The following is an 18,402-nucleotide window of genomic DNA, read 5'->3' as shown; positions in this document are numbered from 1 at the left end:
TAACATACGTGCTCACGGGTGCAATTAGGTAATGCAGGGTGGACCGGTCCACATGAGACACGTGACCGCGGCATACAGAACTGTAAGTTCTTTGTTTTTAACCGGGTATATTTCAGACCTTTTTTCGGAATATATATTGAATACATATTGTTTTTATATTTCAAGCAGACATAAAATATCCGCGCATTTAATGCACTTACAAGTTAGGAATCAAAGAGCACCCCCTTAGTTAGGCTGCACTTGGTTTGATCCCACATGGCGTTAAGTTTCCTTCCGCGTTGAGCGGCGCTTGTGTGTGTGCGCGACACGAACAGGGGAGGCCGAGGTAAGGACCTAACTATTATCCGCGATATCGCTTAGCGTCGAATTAAAGTGTGACATTTTGCGAGAATTATATGCCAGCTCTCGTAGGTTCACATAGAAAATCAACACTCCGGGTAAAGAGGAAGTAGAAGAACTTCCCCTACGAAAGTGCGGATTCCCAACCAGCTCAGTCACAATAAGGTTAGACATAGTTATCTTCACCTTAGTCCTGTGTGAGTTAAATTGCTTTATCCATCATGGCATTTGTACGGGATGTTTAAAATCGCCGGTTTCCTTCTTAAAACCTGCTGCTATGACAGCGGCAGAGTCGTGTAACAATGTAATAGGCATCGTCGGCCGTCCCTCAGCTTTTATTCTGTCATGTTTGCAGGGTTAAAGGAGCTAAACTGCCCTGGTTACTTTGCCAGCGGTTATTTTGCCAGCCAACAGTGATTGTGTTCACATGACTGAAGATGAACCCTTGTTCCTCTCACCCACAGCGAAACGTGCTAAATATGCTAATTTAATAACTTCTTAAAGTAAACAGTCCATCAGCGTAACATAAGCTTTGTTTCTAACAGCGATCCCCACCTCTGAATTACGTCACAATCATAATATTAATGAATAATAAGTTTTATTTCGGTTAAGGCCGTGATTTTAATTACATTGATGACCTGTGGGTCAACATCCTTTTTAATAGACTTGGAAAAAGGTTGAATAAGTCAAATATTGCCTTACAGCTTTATTATTTAACGTTTAGTGCAGTGCCTTTTGTATTTAGTGCCTATAATGGTTTTATTTAGGAACTTATCTACTGTCATTGATGCAACTCGGGCTGATAAAATCACTGATTATTTTGGAAGGTATTTCCTAACTTCTGTGAACCGTAGTGAGAGTTCACAGCTGGGATCACACACAGCCTTTTTTTAAATTGTGAAATGATCATTTTGCCATACAGGGAGCCGCCTCACATGTATGAAGTCTAAGTGGTTACGTTCTGATACCCTGCAACACCCGCCAACAGCTGTCTTAGCATGGGGCGGCTTGCATACATCCCTACAACATATAGGAGCTTTAAAATAAATGTATATGATTGCGTTGAACTCGCTGGGATGTGAGCATTCATGGGATGTTTTCATATCCATGGCCCTATCACATTCCTTAAAATGCTCCATGAAAAAAAGAATTTCAAAGTCAGGTCCTTCACTTGGCCTCTTTTTATACTCCTTCAAGCTTCTCTGAAGCAAAGTAAATCTCTTTTTTTTCTTTGTAGGATCCTTAGATAATAAACATGGATGCTGAGACCACCACTACGAGCACACCCTTGGGGGAGGAAGTGGAGCCTCTTTTCAGCAACCTGGACATCTTTCTCTTTTCCTTAATTGTAGGCATTGTTATTTATTGGTTCATGTTCCGCAAGAAGCCGGAGCCTGTCCCCGAATTCAAAAAGATAGAAACACAGTGAGTATCTATTGTGCGCCACGGCCGCACATTATCTTCAGTAGTAACAAGTACGTATGCGAACATTCTACATCTTTTATTATATTTCACCTCCGGCTGGGTATTGTTAAGCTTTTAAGTGTTCTTTAATTTATCCTTTGTGGTCTGAGTGAATTGAAAGTTTTTCGTAGTTGGAAGAAATGCAACACTGATATTTTCTTATTAAAATTGATTTTAATATCATCTATTTGTTATGGTACTGTGAATGAAAGTGCGTCTCTGAGCCAACATTCACGTTTTACCACTTGTTAAGAAGTGACCGGGCGTACTGACATTTGACACTGTTTCCCCAATTGCAATTTTGCTCTAAAATCAATTTACTCTATAATAGAACAGCGTGTAATTTAACTTTGGACATCCGCCCTCCGCCGCTGCCTTTCTGCGGAGCGTGACCACCTGACGCTTCATTATCTGCCTTTATAACTTTGCACTGGACTCGTGTTTGTGTAGCGTAGCGACGTTGCAGCTAAAGCTCCTACGGTTGTTTACTCCAAACTCACTAAAAGTAGTGTGCCCGTTTCACTGGAGACCTGTTTCACGGCAACACTACTTACAATGCGTCTGTGAAGCTGCCACATGGTTGCTACTGCTAACGTAGCATAGCAGGAAAAAGAGTAGGTTTGGGCGAGGAGTGCACACCTTCAACTCTGATTTGACAGGCAGTGACCTTTGTTTTTGCTTTCTTGTCAGTGTTCTTTTACACAGTTTGTACTAGCTGTGCCCCTCTCTGAATGCCCATTCCGTCTCCGCCTGTGTCCCCTCCCCTCCGCAGCTACCAGTGACTGCAGAGGCCCGGCTGAGTTTATGCAGACTCTCCTGCCATTGGCCACATTTTAGTCCCTCCCCAACCACACACGGGTCTTTAGGGTTACCAGAGTGAAAGACAGAGCTTGGCCTCACCCAAACGTGCCTTTTGTCCGAAGTCTATCTCGGAATGTCGAAATTCAAAAAGCATAATCTTGGGTGAAAGTTGGAGATTGGCTAGAAAGGGAAGTAACCTCTGACCCCCTGTGCTGCCTTAGGGGGGAAAGGGACAGGGAGCGTAAAGCAACACCAGACGGCCTCCTCTTCTGGGAGCTGTGATTACCTAACTGTTAAAAGGGGTGTAGCCTTCAGTCTTTCCTGTGATTTTGTATTTGGCCCTGAACCTAGGTTCTGGACAGAAACCTAATAGGGCTCCAAGCTCCTTTTGTGAGCCTTTTCCAAAGGTGGGAAGCTGAGGCAGAAGACAAGCAGCTCTTTGTTTGCTTCTTTTTTTCTTCCCGTTTTCGTGTTCCTGGTATTTGTGTCTCTCTGTTCTGTCCGCGTGCGTGCTCATTCGGCTGGACAGCTGTCACAAATTGAATCCTTTTATGATAAATGAGGTTGCCATAGCAGTGATATCCCCCACTGCTTCAATGTGGGCGGAGAATAGTCAGGGGAAAAAAATACCATTCAGAACCCCCACCAACAGGCTGTCGCTACAAACCATTGGCCTTTTAAGATTGTTTTTTTGGTTCCAGCCCAGAGTGAGGAAGAGGGGACAGACATGCAGAGTGTTCTCAGTGTTTTTCATGAGTCAAAATTGTGTGGCAGCTCTGCTACATTTTATGGGAAAGTCAGTTTCCCACCATTGTGTCCTCATTGGTTGCCAGATACTGGCAGAGCTTTGTGTGAATGTGTGTGCGGGGAACAGACGCTGCTTATTACAGAGAGCGGTGCAGGCAGAGAGGAAGGGTTACGATCGTCTCAGAGCTTCTACGGTCGAGGAGGACAGCTGCTTAAACTGTCTAGCTCCTGTTTGGATTAGGTTTATGCCCTTTTTTTTGTGGTGGTGGTGCGCTGCCATCCTGGTTTTTTTTAAAGTGTGGCGGTTCCAGGTGTGGTCTTCGCCTCTGGAGTGAGTGGCAGTAGTGAGCAACAGGGTTACATGCCATGGGCTGCGTGTTCTCCCTCCCAGAGGATAGGAGAGATGCTGCTAAAAGGTCAGTAAAACAGTTACGTTTATCTCTCCCTCTTTGGCTAAGAAGGAGAAATGAGTCTCAAAGGGTTGCACGCAATTGCGCTCTACTTGTTTGCTCGACTTCATCAGACTTTGTGGTCTGTTTTATAGTGCCGGAGCTTTGACTCCGATTTAGCGGCTAACATTGTCACTGTTTGTTGTCATTTTTCTGTTTTTGTTTATTGACGAGACGCTAAATAGTTTTGAAGACCAATTTTCCCCGTAGGTTATGTAACAGATGCTGGTGAAATCGGTTTGACGACAAATTTCTGAGCCTTGCAACAAGGTCTCCGCATGTTTTTGGTTAAAATGTTGACACCGTTGTCGTGGGTGGCCTGTTTTGTTGAGTCACAGGATACCAGCGTAATGTTTTATTTAATTTCCTCGGGCATCTTTAAGCCTCAGATCTGGTTAGATGTCATGATGTCATTTATTGTAACAGCAGAGATCACCTCTGATTGTCGGTGCCTTTTCCTCATGATTAGTGGCCACAGACGAGGATCATCTGGCTTTGCATGGGCTCCTTTGAACTACAAAAATACTACACCTTGCACACCCTGTGGTACACCTGGAAGAAGTGTTTCAGATAAAAATATTTGCTTATTTTATTTCTTATATTCATTCTGAGAGCAGAATGATGTAAGCATTATTGTTAGAAACATTAATTATTACCCGCTCGAGATAAAATATCATGCAGAATGAAATGGGGGGGAAATGAGATCTCAGGCTGATCCAGCTTGTTGTGGCTTCTACCTGCCTGTATACACTGGAACACTCTGGGCATGGCCCTGATGAGGCGATGGATGTTCTCAGGCATCTCCTCCCAAACCTGCATCATCACGCAGTGGTTGACGCAAAACTCAATGTCCCAGAGTTGCCTTGTCAACGGCATCGATGCCTTCCAGGAGCTGCTGACACACTCCAGCAACGTGAGGCCTGGCGTCGTCACGCAGCAGGAGGTCCAAGAGCCTTCTCCATCTTCCTGAATCTTCTCCCAAATGTGTCTAGACTCCCGCGTCCCTCAGGTCTCCCCAGTGTGAAGAGATCACGGTCCCCGCTGTGGCGTTCTCTGGGTGGGATGGTCTCGTTTTGGGCATTTCTCATCCTTTTCCTCCTCCAAAAGAGCAAAGTGCCAGGTTCCAACGGCGTGGTTGCCCTCCTACCCTCTGCTCCACGCCACGTGGTGCACCGGCCAGAGACGATAAATTGTAGCCGCCACCTGGAACCCATTTCTTAATAGCTTGACGCATTTTAGGCCTAGGCATGTGTGTAAAACACCAGTGGGGGTAGGTTAATTCTGTGTTTTGGCATAGGAAGAAGGTAGCTAGGCTAAAAAAGAGTTGGGTCAGGCACAAGCTTTTATGGCAAGTGGAATGGACTCCACTCACCTGAACTCTGTACACTGCAGCGTTATATATTGACAGTATATTAATCCATTGTGACGTCTTTTCGGGAGCCTTGTGATGTGTTTCACATGATCCACTCAGACCTTTATTCCTCTTAAGTGGTCTTTCCTTTGATTCAGCTCTCCAAATTAGCCGTGTGCCCTTCTTTCTTCAGCAACCCTGTGATTCTTTTCATCCAGTCCTGAACACCAGCTTCAACTGGGAAATTCTAACTACTGTGTAATAATTGGGAAATAACAGTTGTTACTTGTTTGTGAATATAAAGCACTGTGGTTTATATCGTCAGAACTGCCCTAATTTTGCTGACGTCTTGTCTTCCTCCCCCTCAGAGCACCTTCCACAAGGGAGACCAGTTTCATTGAGAAAATGAAGAAAATGGTGAGTGAGTTTAGGTGGTTTGTGAAAATTTCTCCTTTTACTTAATGTGATAAATACATTAAAAGTTAATTTTTGCAGTCTGTAATGTAATCTCTTTGTTTTCTCTACTGTTTGTAGCCTTTAGCTCTTAAAATCCTGCATATATAGAGCTTTTGATTCGGAACCCGCTTGTTTTGCTGTAAAATAAGACAAAGAAATAGTGACAAAAAAGTAAAACTTTGGATGGAGGTTTGGTTGATACTCAACTGGCACCATATGAAAGTTCTCACAAAAACAGGAGCAGATGGAGCTCCATGGGGCCATTTCCTTGTTACAAACGCTGTGACGGGTAGCAAATTTACAGAGCTAGCGGGTTTATTTTAGCCTGCAGACTTTTAGAAAACGGATCTGAATCTCTTGTTTGTTTGTGTTTGTTACCAGGGCAAGAACATTATTGTTTTCTATGGCTCCCAGACGGGAACAGGAGAGGAATTTGCTAATCGGCTGTCTAAAGATGCTCAGCGGTATGGAATGAAAGGCATGGCAGCTGACCCAGAGGAGTACGATATGGTAAATTCACAAAGAATTCATCACCAGCGTGATGTCCAAATACATACACAATATTATTGTATCTATTTTGGCAAAATAGGTGAACAAACTAAAATCTTGCGACGTATTTTAAAAATGTACTTAGAACTTGACTTTTTTTTACATCAATAACGATGTTTGTGGGATGTTTCAGGCGGAGTTGTCTCGCCTGTCCGAGATCGAAAACTCTCTCGCCATATTCTGCATGGCGACGTACGGAGAAGGAGACCCGACCGACAACGCCCAGGACTTCTATGACTGGCTGCAGGAGAATGACGATGAAGAACTCTCTGGACTCAACTACACCGTCAGTCTGAATTTATTTGTTATTACACATGCTTCAAAACGTGCCTGTTTAAGATTTTAAAAGGGCAAAAGTAAATAGTGTGTTTAGATTTTACAGAAAATCTAAATGAGACTTCTGGACACATTCGCTTTTCCTTCATTTATGCTGCATAAAAATGTGTTTTAAATCATTTTCTAGGGTAATTAGGCAAGAAATGGGCTGTAGTTCCCAAATTCTTGCTGTGTGCTATCTTCAGGTATTTGCTTTGGGGAACAAGACCTATGAACACTACAACGCCATGGGAAAATACGTTGACAAAAGACTGGAAGAACTTGGGGCCAAACGCATCTTTGACCTCGGCTTAGGAGATGATGATGGCAAGTGAGTGTGGCTAAAGAAATGATCTCTACGAGCCTGTAATAGACGCTAATAGAACAGGTGCTTTGTCTTCAGCAAACGGGCATTTTAAAGTACTTACTACTGACAGTTTTTCCCCTTTATTTCAGCCTTGAAGAAGATTTTGTTTCATGGAGAGAGCAGTTCTGGCCGGCAGTATGCGAGCACTTTGGAGTGGAGCCCTTAGGAGATGAATCAAGGTGAGTTAATCCAGTTAATACAAGCAGGCGTCTCAGTGGTCAGTACTTGAGCTAACATCTTAGCATTGTCTTTGTCATTTGAAAGGTGGATTTGATATGATGTCCATGTTAAGCAGACCTTTAAAAAAAGACCGTTAAATATAATTATGCCTTTTAAAAATTTAGATCAGCAAAGATTTCTGTCCTTCATAAACATCAACATATGCGTGTCACATAAGCATTAGCACCGTAATTAGCCAAGTAGGCTCTCACATCTCTCATAATTTGTGTTATGTCTGCGGAGATTAATGGCCAGTTATTTTTTTCTTGCAGCATACGGCAGTACGAGCTGAAGGTGCACACTGATATTAACATGAACAAGGTGTATAGTGGAGAGATCGGGCGTCTGAAAAGTTTTGAGGTCCAAAAGCCGTAAGTACTGAAGAACTCACAACAGCACCTTGTTAAGTGTTTGTATTAGCTGTAGCTCTGCCCCCTAGTGGACATCTTTTTTTTTCTTTTTCTGTGGTTTAATTTCTGCATTCAAATATTGCTTTTGTCCGCTTTAGACCCTTTGATTCAAAGAACCCTTTCCTGGCCCCAGTCACTGTCAACCGCAGGCTTAACAAAGGTGGTGAGAGACACCTCATGCACCTGGAACTGGACATAACAGGCTCCAAAATCAGGTCAGTTTGGTTGTCTCCCATCTCCTGTAAATGTTTCATGGCTCAAGGTCACGGTTTTGGTTGTATTTTCAGGTACGAGTCGGGAGACCACGTTGCCGTTTTCCCCACAAATGACTCAGCACTGGTGAACAAGCTGGGACAAGTCCTTGGAGTTGACCTTGATGTTGTAATCTCTCTCAACAACCTTGATGGTACAGCACTGAATCCACACAAGGACCTTGAGCTCATGTGTTGTCACGTATCTGAGCGTGCGGGATCGCCTCATTTAAACTGATGTGAATTGCACGCTATTATCTCTGTATACCCATGTTTATCACGCAAAAGTCATGACAGAGACGGGTCATTAATTTCTTTGAGAACGTTCTCATGGTCGTATACTGAACAACAAAGAGGACTTTTAATGGATTATTACTTGAGTCTGTAAAAATATGCCTTAATTGTTTGTTTGTTTTTCCAGAGGAGTCCAATAAAAAACACCCTTTTCCCTGCCCCACCACCTATCGCACGGCTCTCACGCACTACTTGGACATCACGCAACCGCCTCGCACGAACGTCCTCTATGAGCTGGCGCAGTACGCCACCGATAGCAAAGACCAGGAGAATCTGCGCAAAATGGCCTCCTCCTCACCCGAGGGCAAGGTCTGTGGCACCTGTGCAGGGTGTGGTGTTACAATGAAGGGTTTAGACATGGAAGTTAAAGGTTTTTATGGACTATAGCCACGCATATGTTGGCATATGCCAACCTGGAGTGCACGGTGTTTCTCCTCTAATTGTTTCTGGGACGTTCAGTGTATTTTTTTTTCTTCTTTATTTTTGCAGTCACTCTACCAGAACTGGGTGTTGGATGCCTGCAGGAACATTCTGGCCATCTTGGAAGACATGCCTTCTTTGAGGCCTCCTATTGACCATCTGTGTGAGCTTCTACCTCGTCTCCAAGCTCGCTATTATTCCATTGCCTCCTCCTCTAAGGTAACTTAGGACTTTTAATTCAGACACGTCTCGGTAACTTAAATTCATCCAATTCATTGAAGTCGTTTTATTCCACTGGAAGCCTTCGAGAACTAACAGCTGCCGCTTAAAGTTCCCCTTTGGAAGGATCTCTGTTTCCGTGTGTGTTTTTTTCCTGCTTGTCACAATTCCTGATTATCATTTTCCTCCTTTCTGAAGGTTCACCCCAACAGTATCCATATCTGTGCCGTCGTGGTGGAGTACCAAACGAAGACCGGCCGCCTTAACAAGGGAGTTGCCACCAACTGGCTGAAGAACAAACTGATATCTGATAACGGCCACAAGTCCATGGTTCCCATGTATATCCGAAAGTCCCAATTCCGGCTGCCCTTCAAGGCCACCAACCCGGTGCTCATGGTCGGCCCTGGGACGGGCATAGCTCCCTTCGTGGGCTTTATCCAAGAGAGAGGCTGGCTCAAGGAACAAGGTTTGTTTGTCCTTGAGGGGGTCAAAGTCCTTGAGACGGTTCATATTTTTCTGCCCGTTCTTGGTTGCAGTAAAAAAAATAAATATCTGAACCATAAAAGAAGGTGTAAAGGTTAATTTAATAATTTGTTATTTATGGACGTTTTTAAATAAATAATCAGGTCATTGTGGATACAGGTAAAAGTACGATGACACAAAACATAGAACTTCTTCATGTTTGCTAGGGTTTTTAAATTTGCTCAGAATAGGTTGTTTTTTTTTTGCAATGTTCCAATTTTTCTGTGCTTTTTTCCCCTATTTATAGGGAAGGAGGTTGGAGAGACTGTGATGTATTTTGGCTGCAGACACAAGAATGAAGATTACCTTTACCAGGAGGAATTGGAAGAAGCGGAGAAGAACGCTGCACTGACGCAGCTGAATGTTGCCTTCTCCAGAGACCAGGAACACAAGGTGGAGTTGACCCACTCTTTTTAGGCATCTGAACTGGGCTGCATGCAGGAGTCAGCTTTCAGAAAAAACTGATTAGCTAAGTTGTCATCTTCATGAATTGGTTCTTTTTTCTTTTAAAGGTCTATGTGCAGCATCTGCTAAAGGCCAACAAGGAGCATGTGTGGAAGTTGATCCATTCAGAAAATGCTCACATCTACATCTGTGGGTAAGTTGACAAACGAAACACCGGTGTTGGTTGAATTTGTCTCAGCGTTGGTCAAACGCCAAACCCACCCTCAGGATTTCTTTTCCATTAACCACACATTGTCGATGATGTGTTTTTAGCGATGCCAGGAACATGGCCAAAGATGTACAGCTGGCCTTCTACGAGATAGCAGAAGAGCAGGGAGAAATGACGCGGAGCCAGGCCACAGATTACATCAAGAAACTGATGACCAAGGGACGCTACTCGCAGGACGTCTGGAGTTAAACGACCTCGGGTTCTGTAGCAGTTGCAATATTCAACTGAAGATTATGCTTTTTTTTTTTAAAACCTTTTGTCGTCTTTTATCACAGTAGAATATATATATATATATATATATATATATATATATATATATGTGCGTGTGTGTACATATATGTGCATGTACATGAGAACCATCAAGAACTACAGGTAGCAAGATGGTAAGCCCTACCTCTGCAGGTTTTGTTAGTAAGCCCACTAAATTTAATAAATATAGTTGCCGTTGAAGTCAAACCTGCCAGGTGTGTTTCAAGTGAAGAACTCTCTAGTTTTGTTTACTTGCAGGTCTGCACACTTGTGATATATTATCATAATGTCAATAGGGTTGAGTGGTTCCCTTTGTCACCTGATGAGAGCTCTCTTTATGATCCAACATTTTAAAGGGTTTACGACACAGACTGGCTGCACCAAAACTTAAGATGCACAAAGTAATAATCGGAGGTTGGACATTTCAAACCTACGTGGATAAACAACTCTCCCGCAGTAAACACTCATCAAAGTCGATGCTTTGTAGGTGTCACGCCGTGATGGATCGTTTCGATCATTCGTGGTAGTTATGTTGACCTTTTTAATGAGAGGTTTTTCCTCTTATGCATGTACTACTTTTGATTTTATTCAATAACACTGATATCTTGAGCCAGTTGCAAAGGATGCCATCTTTTCAAGATATAATGTATGTTTTTTATTTCTCATTAAAGCCTATCTTTAAATGGACTGGAAATGGAATTGGGAGGAATCGTATTTTTATAAAAATTCTGAAATATTTTAAATGATCCTCAAACCTGACTCCCCATCCCCGAAAAGGCAGTTCACTTTTATATGCATTAGACAGTACTTGGATTTGTTATATGGCAGCAAAATGTATGTTCATTGTTTAAATATATCTATATACATATGCATTATTGCGTGGAAACAATGTGTGAAACATTTTGTGAATTTCCTAGCATCTATCGATCAGTGCCTTTTTAACACTGCCTTATATGTTGACATTAAAGTCAGATGTTTTATTCTCTTTGTAAAATGCATTCCTTCCATGTTTATATTGTGATGGAAAACCACTTTACCCCATATTGTCAGCTTTCTTTCAGCTTATTGTGGAATTATTTGACTTTAATGGAAATTTTGGATGAATAAACTTGAATAAATTGTCAATCATGGTGTCACTAATTGCGTTTGAGTAACTTTGACAACTGATTACCAGTATAGTAATGGAAATACACTCACAAGAGAGAACCAAAAATATGGAAAATCAATAAATTATGCACTTTTTTCATGCGCCAAGTTGGTTTCTGAAATGCCATCATGTATTTATATACAACACAATAACTGGGAAAAATAAGTGTATGAAGATAACACCACATATAATGCATACATTATTCCTGCCCAACTACGTGAAAATGTATTGATATAATTATGTGAAAAATTAGGTAAATAAATTGTTAAAATGAACAATTCATTTACAAGCTGTAAATGTATTGACCGACATTCATTATAGTCAATCCTCAGTCACTAACACAAGATGGCGATATTGTGATTATTTTCATGTCGGCCACTCATTTCGAAGAAGAAGAAGAACTAGATCTAGAAACAGCAGAAGAAGAAATACGGAAGTAACGGTTGTAGTGTGCGTTTAGCCTTTTGTGGCGCAATACTGTCAGCTTAAGTTTTTAATTAAAAAAAATTATACTTAGTTGCGTTTCCAACACATCACATAATAAAAGATGGCCACTGGTAAGTCATATGGTATAATAAAGTAATTTGAGTAAGGTTGTATTTTTTGCGTAGACGTTCTTGAAATGTTAGTTAAACTGTTAGCTACACCGTTTAGCTGCTATTTAAAATAAGTTATCTAACTTATTTACTTGAGGAATATTTCAGTGTCTAGTAGAAGCAGGCATAATTTGTAATAAACATTATCTCTGCCTTACTGGTGTACGATATTGATTGGGCGGATTGGGCCGTTGTAGCTAGCGTTAGCAAGTGTCCCATGCTAGCAAATATGAACATTTCTTTGTTTGTAACTCTACTTCATGAACCAATGAATAATACACGTGTCGCGTCTTTTGGTCGAATGTTGACGTAGTGTGTTTAGATTTTGTTTAAAAAAGAAAAGTTTTAAGATCATTTTTATTTCGCATTGCAGCAGGCTTCGTTAGCTTTAGCCTACACCGAAACTTGGTTGACCACCATTTTAGCTGACTGCATGGTTCACTTTGTTTTTTTCCAGAGGCTAGAGACGGTAAAAAAATTAATCTTTGAGTAAAAAAAAACACCCCCCCACCCCCCAAGAGGGATACTTAAACTATGCAAATATTGCAGTCATACTTGTCGGCCCATATGCAGCACGGAGCCAAGCGCGCGCGCTGTGCTTTTCGATTAGCAAGCTATTTATTTAGCTATTTATAGCCTCTCTGTCGTTTTTTGCCATATTTTTCATTAGCAAGTTGCTATATTAACTTTTCAGCTCTTCCCACCTAAAAATGCCGTCCCTTACTTCATCTTAATTTGACCGATCATTAAATTGACGATTTACCGGGTCGGTTCTTGATTTGCACTCACGTAAATCCGCTTCCCTTTCAGATTCGGGCTATGGCGGCTCACAAAGGTAATCTTAATTTAGAAACGCACTATTATTTCATATGTCATTATCCACTCGTCGTTTGTGTGTCTGTGTAGGAAATCCCAACTGGATTTTATTTTTTGATTTAAATGACATGCTTTCTATTTACAGCTATGGAGCCTACGGTGGTCAGCAGGAGGGCCAGGCAAGTCCTCTCCCCAACTTGCTGTTATTCTTTGGAAGTTTCCAACATTTAAAATCAACTCAGTGCTTTTTGTTTTACAGAGCTATGGCCAAGGGAATAATGGCTCTTTTGGAGGACAGAGCTACAGTGGCTTTGGACAGCAAGGTGCAACTCAAGGTATAGTGGGATTTGACTGTAAACAGCATCTTTTTTCTTATAAACGTGCGGCTTTTAACGTGCATTTCTCTTGTCATTTATCAGCTGTAAATTCGAGTTTTGTATTTTCCCATTGCATAGTACCTGATCAACCTTAGTAGCATCTTAGTCTGAAGATGCGCTAAAGATTGTTTTGCAAGAAACTGTTACTCATCTAACTCGAATTTTGGATTTTGACAGATGCTTACCCGCAGTCTCAGAACCAAAGATATAACTATGGAGGTGCAGATTCAGCTGGGTAAGGGTCTAGTACAGATCAGCTTCATCTAAATTGCTAACTCGAAAAAGCCCAGCAATCATTCATTGGTGCTATTGGATCTTTCCACTAAAAAGGTATGGAGACAAGTCATCCTTTGAGCAGCAAGGTTCTTATGGCGGCCAGGGCCAGGGCCAGGCCCAGGCCCAGGCCCAGGCGCAGGGAGGAGACAGCTATGCACAGCGTGGCGCCTATGGTGGCCAGGGGCAAGGAGGAGACAACTATGCACAGCGTGGCTCCTATGGTGGCCAGGGGCAGGGAGGTGATGGCTATGGACAGCAGAGTTATGGAAGCCAGGGGCAAGGTGGCTCTAGCACCTATGGAGGAGGCCAGGGACAAGGCGGCTCCGGTGGCTATGACAGATGGAGCGAATGTACAAGCAATTTCTTTTTTTTCTATAAATTTCCTATAAGATTTGCTCCAAGGCTGTTTGGTGATTTAGCATTTTCTGTGCATCAGCCGAAGGTAGTGGGAGGTTTGGACGTGACCAGGGAGACCGCTCCGAGGGAGGAGGCTACAGAGGCAGAGGGCGTGGCGGCTATGACTCTGGTGGTTATGACCGCGGCAGGAGGGGTCCTCCTGGTATGGGGTAAGTCAATGTTGTACTGCTGCCTTCAATCTAATGGCCAGTAACGTGATACGTGACTTATTGCCCCTCTGCACCGTGTCTAAACCACCATCCGAGCACGTTGATTTTGACCAAATCTGCATTGCGTCACAGATTTATACGTCGTGTTTGTATTTATGTAGTGTCGACACGCGGTACGGTTTTGGAGAATTTCCAGAGGTGTTGTTTTCCTGGATCCTGATCAAAAAGCACCACCATAAAGCCATGTCAGCAGGCTGTTGGCCCACACAAGCGTTCTCCTTTCTGCAGCACATGAAAAGGTGGTGGTGGAGTTCACACTCTGTAGCCTGCAGTGGGAAAAGACACTTTAGAAGTGGTGTACTTGCAGGATCGCTGCAACACTCGGTGCTTTTTGGTACATAAAACCAAACGCAGATAGCGCTAAAGCAGCGCCCAGCCTTGGTAACGAGCCAACGCTCCCACATACGTCCACTCTTTGTAGCTGAACTGGAAAGAATGGCTTGTTTTTACGGGGTATTTTACTTGGCAACTTTTTTCCACGAGATTGTTACGAGGTTATTAACATCTTATTGTTCTTTGGTGTGGTTCTTGTTTTCCGGAATAATCTCAACAGATTCTTTATTAATATCCAAAGCATGTGCACCCTTTAGATGGGAGTGAGGTATTACGCTAACATTCAGCCCCCTGCACATCCAGGGCTAATTCGATTGACTTTGCCTCATCACAGTTTTGCTTCTTTACTATTTAATTGCAGAACAAGCTGTCCTTTCCTCTTATACCTCGTGGCTGTCAAAAATCGGAAGGGGACAGTTTGCTTTGCAGCACAATATTGACGAAATCAGTGGTTTTTACCTGCGCAAACGGATTCTTGAATTCAGTTTTTGAAGATGAGTCAAAAGATTTTTGTTTTTAATGATCAGAACAATGTTTGAATGAACCAAAGGGTTCGAAGTGATGGACAGAAACGGGAAGCTTTGGTGTTTTTGGTGGTTGAACTAAGTGTCGGCCTGTCCTGACCCCAAAAGAAAAATCGCATTTTAGCTGCCACCAATGTGAATTCAACAAAAATAACGGCCAGATCAGACAAGCGGTCGTCTGAAAATAAGTTTCCAAGCAAAGGAAGTTCCTCCAAAAGGAGTGTGACGTTTACCCGACAGGACAAAAGGACGTAAAACTCCGTCTGAGTTAATCGGCATCCGTTCTTAATCACAACCGCTTCCTGTTTGTCACACGTCGAGGCGAAGCACATCTCCAGTCTTCTGTTTTGTTCTTGTGTTCTGAGCTCCACGTGTTAGTTTCCCTGCTCCCGTGTGGACTAGAACACTTAACTCCAGCTCAGGCTCGGAGACCCGCATCTCCGGTTGTGTCAACTTCAGTAGGTTTCATTCAAATATGTCTATTTGACGATGGTGAACGTTTGTTAACATGGATCTACATTTTATACTACAGGTATTCAGAATGATGTAAAACGTGGACGTCAGTTAAAGGATCTCATATCCGCACGCATTGGAAGATGGTTGTAATTGGCGCCGTGCACCAGTTTACGATTCCCATCTAGCTGGTTTTGTAGCTTTCTCTTTACAATCTGGCCACGGAGACAAAGTGCCAAATTCTCTGTAACTGGTTACATGTCATAAATAAATGCCTTCACTCATCTGCCAATTCTCCAGTCAGACCTGCCGAATCATCTGTTCATTGATCTCTAACAACAAAGACTAATTCATTCCTCGTGTGAGACATTTCCACCATAGTTGTACACCCAGGAGTGCACACTGATGATGGGGATGTAGGGGAGCTTTGAGCTCTCAGTTGGGACAAAGGAAAAGCCATCATATCTCCAATTTTTCCTCTGCAGAGGTGGTGACCGTGGTGGCTACAAAAATTATGGTGGTAAGTGATGAACATCAGAACTGTCATATGGAGAAGACAAAACTTGATTTAACAAGAGGGGCATTTTGTCAGTGAAGCCAAGTCCAGATCCCAAGTGACTCCACCTATTATTCTTAGCGGGAATTCTCAGATGACTTCAGATATGGTAGAGAACATGGAGCATGGGTTGTAAAATAATGGTATTTTGCATGAACACGAGGGCTGATTGTAAATATGAGGCGATCCCAGGATGGAGGAGGAGATCTTTCTAAAACATCCCAACATCTGGATGCTTTTATCTTTGGTGTAAAGTTCCAAAAGCCTGGAAATAATGTTGTAAGGTGTTGGTCTGTGGTACACCGGTGTGAAAACATCCACCAGAGAGCTGTAAACAATAAGTTTTTTGTTATTAATATGCATTGCTAGGGATGAGGATTAAAACATTGTTTAAGATAGAAAAAGTGACCGATTCCTCTGGCTCAAGTGTCGTCTTTCATCCTCTCCCCTGTTTTACAGGCTCTCGAGACTACGGCTCACGGGACGAACTGGGTAAGAGCCCACGCCGGTCACGGGAACCCAAAGGTCCTCCCGGTGGTCCCAAACGTGTCATTTGAGGCTGGTGTCCATCTGTGTCTTCACAGGCGACGAGTCGGACAACTCTGACAACAACACCATCTTTGTCCAGGGTCTAGCAGAAGATGTCACCTTACAGGAAGTCGGTGACTACTTCAAACAAATCGGCATCATCAAGGTATCGTTAATAATTATTACTGTTGTTATTACCACTCTTGTTGAACGTTACAGAACCGTCATCCACCAGAATCCACAGATGTCCTGCTTGAGTCTTATTTCTTTGACCTCAGATTAAGTTTTAGTTTAATTTTGGTGGTCATATCACGATGCATTGGATGAATAAATCTGACTTTCGTTCTTAGGTTAACAAGAAGACCGGCCTTCCAATGATCAACCTGTACTCTGACAAAGCCACCGGGCAGCCGAAGGGAGAAGCGACGGTGTCGTTTGACGACCCCCCTTCTGCCAAAGCGGCCATCGATTGGTTCGACGGTAGAGCCGCCTTTGATCCTCTAACTTTGCCTTTTCGCAGCTTCTTCGCGCCTTGAGCGGCTTCTCTTCCCATCGTTTCAGGCAAGGAGTTCAAAGGCAAATCCATCAAGGTGTCCTTCGCCACCCGCAGAGCCGAGTTCACGCAGAGAGGAGGAGGAGGAGGCGGCGGCGGCGGGGGGAGAGGGGGCCGAGGAGGTGCGCCATCAGGAGAATCCAGCAGCAGACGCCATCTTTTGACACGTTTATGTGGCTGAATTGTGCTTTTTAATATTGTCAGGCTTCAGAGGCCGCGGGGGCGGAGGAGGAGGAGGCGGACCGAGCTTTGACATGAAGGGGGGAGACTGGCCGTGCCCCAACAGGTCCGTCGTTGGGTTTTAGCCACCAGGTCCGCAGGAGTTTGTCGCTATTCATACAAAATTCTCGATTTCTCGTGCAGTTCTTGTGGAAACATCAACTTTGCGCGGCGACATGAGTGTAATAAATGCGGTGCCCCCAAACCAGGGGATGCAGGATTTGGATCTGGAGGTGAGTGACGGCCTTAATTGATAGTTGAAGGTAGTCGTGAAGGTAGTCGCTGACGTTGGTGTTTGCAGATCGCGGAGGCCGGGGAGGCTTCGGTGGGGATAGAGGCGGCGGCTTCCGAGGCCGTGGGGGCGGCTTCCGCGGAGGAGACCGTGGTGGATTTGGAGGAGGCTACAAAATGGGAGGAAGGTGGGTTTTTACTGGATTGATGTCTTTCTGTAACCACCAGAGGGCGCCATCAACCAGCGAATCAACGACATGTGCCGGTTTTGACAATTAGGTTTAAATAATTTTCCTTTTTTCAATCATTATGAAGCCAATTATTGTTTAATAAGGTAGTTTTTTTATTTATCTACATCTACGGGCCTAGTCACATGCTGTGAGAGTCTAGTTTTTCTACCTACTTCACTTTGTTATAACCAATAACAGAAGAACGAGCTCTCTTTGTTTTAAGGCATCTGGCATCTTTACAGTTGCGTGGTCGTAGAAATGCCCTCTGGTCTTTGGAAACTGCCCCACACACCTTTATTTCCCTCTCTCTCTTTCTGCAGAGGTGACCGCAGAGATAACAGAAGAGAACGGCCATACTGAAATGTCCCGCAGGTGAAAACCATTCTAGCCCTGGATGTCACCGTACAGAGGGGGAGGGGGGGGTTTAGTCTAGAGAGCCAGGAAGACCCCAGACGAGGCATTCTGAGCGGTGCCCTTCTTTAGCAAGTGCATCAAACAGTTTTGGAGTGAAACAAGAATGGATTCACACTGCTGTATGGGACTTAAGGGGCTGTCGCGTGGTTAAATGGTTGTTTTTTGAAATGTAGTGTGTTTTGTTTTATTTCTTTGTATATCTTTTTAATTTTCTCAGAGGGTAGTTGGATCTGTCCGGTGGGGTAGTCTGTAACCATTGTTTTGTATGAGAGGAATAAAGCGTTTTACTTGTTTTTCCACACTTATTAAAAACTCATGTCTTCTCTTCGGTGTTGGTTTAAAGTCCATGTTTGCGGCTGATGTAACTACAGTACAAGAAGCTGCCCAGTTCTGCTGGGTGTGGAGAGAGAAGGGGGCGGTGCTGGGGG

At 43.4% G+C, this 18,402-nt stretch overlaps 2 protein-coding genes across 6 annotated transcripts; both read left to right on the top strand.

Moving 5' to 3' along the window:
- The first annotated feature begins 213 nt into the window (after positions 1–213).
- porb (P450 (cytochrome) oxidoreductase b) lies at positions 214–11,232 on the top strand. 4 transcript variants are annotated; one of them, XM_011608204.2, is made up of 17 exons: positions 237–325; positions 412–504; positions 1,577–1,764; positions 5,520–5,568; positions 5,989–6,117; positions 6,290–6,442; positions 6,678–6,802; positions 6,928–7,017; positions 7,330–7,428; positions 7,566–7,682; positions 7,755–7,873; positions 8,140–8,321; positions 8,502–8,651; positions 8,850–9,117; positions 9,421–9,566; positions 9,686–9,771; positions 9,891–11,232. In XM_011608204.2, the coding sequence occupies exons 3-17, from the start codon at positions 1,595–1,597 to the stop codon at positions 10,033–10,035; spliced, it is 2,028 nt and encodes a 675-aa protein (XP_011606506.2). In that variant the 5' UTR covers positions 237–325; positions 412–504; positions 1,577–1,594; the 3' UTR covers positions 10,036–11,232. The 4 variants fall into 4 exon arrangements, with proteins under 4 accessions (XP_003968271.2, XP_011606506.2, XP_011606507.2 ...); XM_011608205.2 differs by having other exon boundaries at positions 292–325; positions 403–504; positions 9,891–10,035; XM_003968222.3 differs by lacking the exon at positions 412–504 and having other exon boundaries at positions 214–325; positions 9,891–10,035.
- A 412-nt stretch (positions 11,233–11,644) lies between these two features.
- On the top strand, positions 11,645–18,299 carry taf15 (TAF15 RNA polymerase II, TATA box binding protein (TBP)-associated factor). Of its 2 annotated transcripts, XM_011608207.2 has the most exons (16): positions 11,645–11,799; positions 12,649–12,673; positions 12,800–12,833; positions 12,914–12,989; positions 13,209–13,266; positions 13,362–13,657; positions 13,744–13,873; positions 15,729–15,763; positions 16,259–16,291; positions 16,384–16,493; positions 16,678–16,807; positions 16,889–17,002; positions 17,085–17,166; positions 17,244–17,332; positions 17,401–17,518; positions 17,881–18,299. In XM_011608207.2, exons 1-16 carry the CDS (start codon positions 11,790–11,792, stop codon positions 17,918–17,920), a joined length of 1,380 nt encoding a protein of 459 aa, XP_011606509.2. In that variant the 5' UTR covers positions 11,645–11,789; the 3' UTR covers positions 17,921–18,299. The 2 variants fall into 2 exon arrangements, with proteins under 2 accessions (XP_011606509.2, XP_029699638.1); XM_029843778.1 differs by lacking the exon at positions 15,729–15,763.
- Positions 18,300–18,402: the final 103 nt, after the last annotated feature.

Source organism: Takifugu rubripes, chromosome 11, assembly GCF_901000725.2.
Source record: "Takifugu rubripes chromosome 11, fTakRub1.2, whole genome shotgun sequence".
In the NCBI taxonomy this organism is placed as follows: Eukaryota; Metazoa; Chordata; class Actinopteri; order Tetraodontiformes; family Tetraodontidae; genus Takifugu; species Takifugu rubripes.
This window is presented reverse-complemented; position numbering and strand designations above follow the sequence as displayed.

What these genes read in the sequence shown, in the direction of transcription:
- porb (XM_011608204.2), top strand. Translation starts at nt 1,595, where the DNA reads ATGGATGCTGAGACCACCACTACGAGCACACCCTTGGGGGAGGAAGTG. An exon ending in TTGAGAAAATGAAGAAAATG is followed by an intron (nt 5,569 to 5,988) that starts GTGAGTGAGTTT and finishes GTTTGTTACCAG; the next exon opens with GGCAAGAACATTATTGTTTT. An exon ending in TTAGGAGATGATGATGGCAA is followed by an intron (nt 6,803 to 6,927) that starts GTGAGTGTGGCT and finishes CCTTTATTTCAG; the next exon opens with CCTTGAAGAAGATTTTGTTT.
- taf15 (XM_011608207.2), top strand. An exon ending in GGAGGTGCAGATTCAGCTGG is followed by an intron (nt 13,267 to 13,361) that starts GTAAGGGTCTAG and finishes TCCACTAAAAAG; the next exon opens with GTATGGAGACAAGTCATCCT. An exon ending in GACTGGCCGTGCCCCAACAG is followed by an intron (nt 17,167 to 17,243) that starts GTCCGTCGTTGG and finishes TTTCTCGTGCAG; the next exon opens with TTCTTGTGGAAACATCAACT.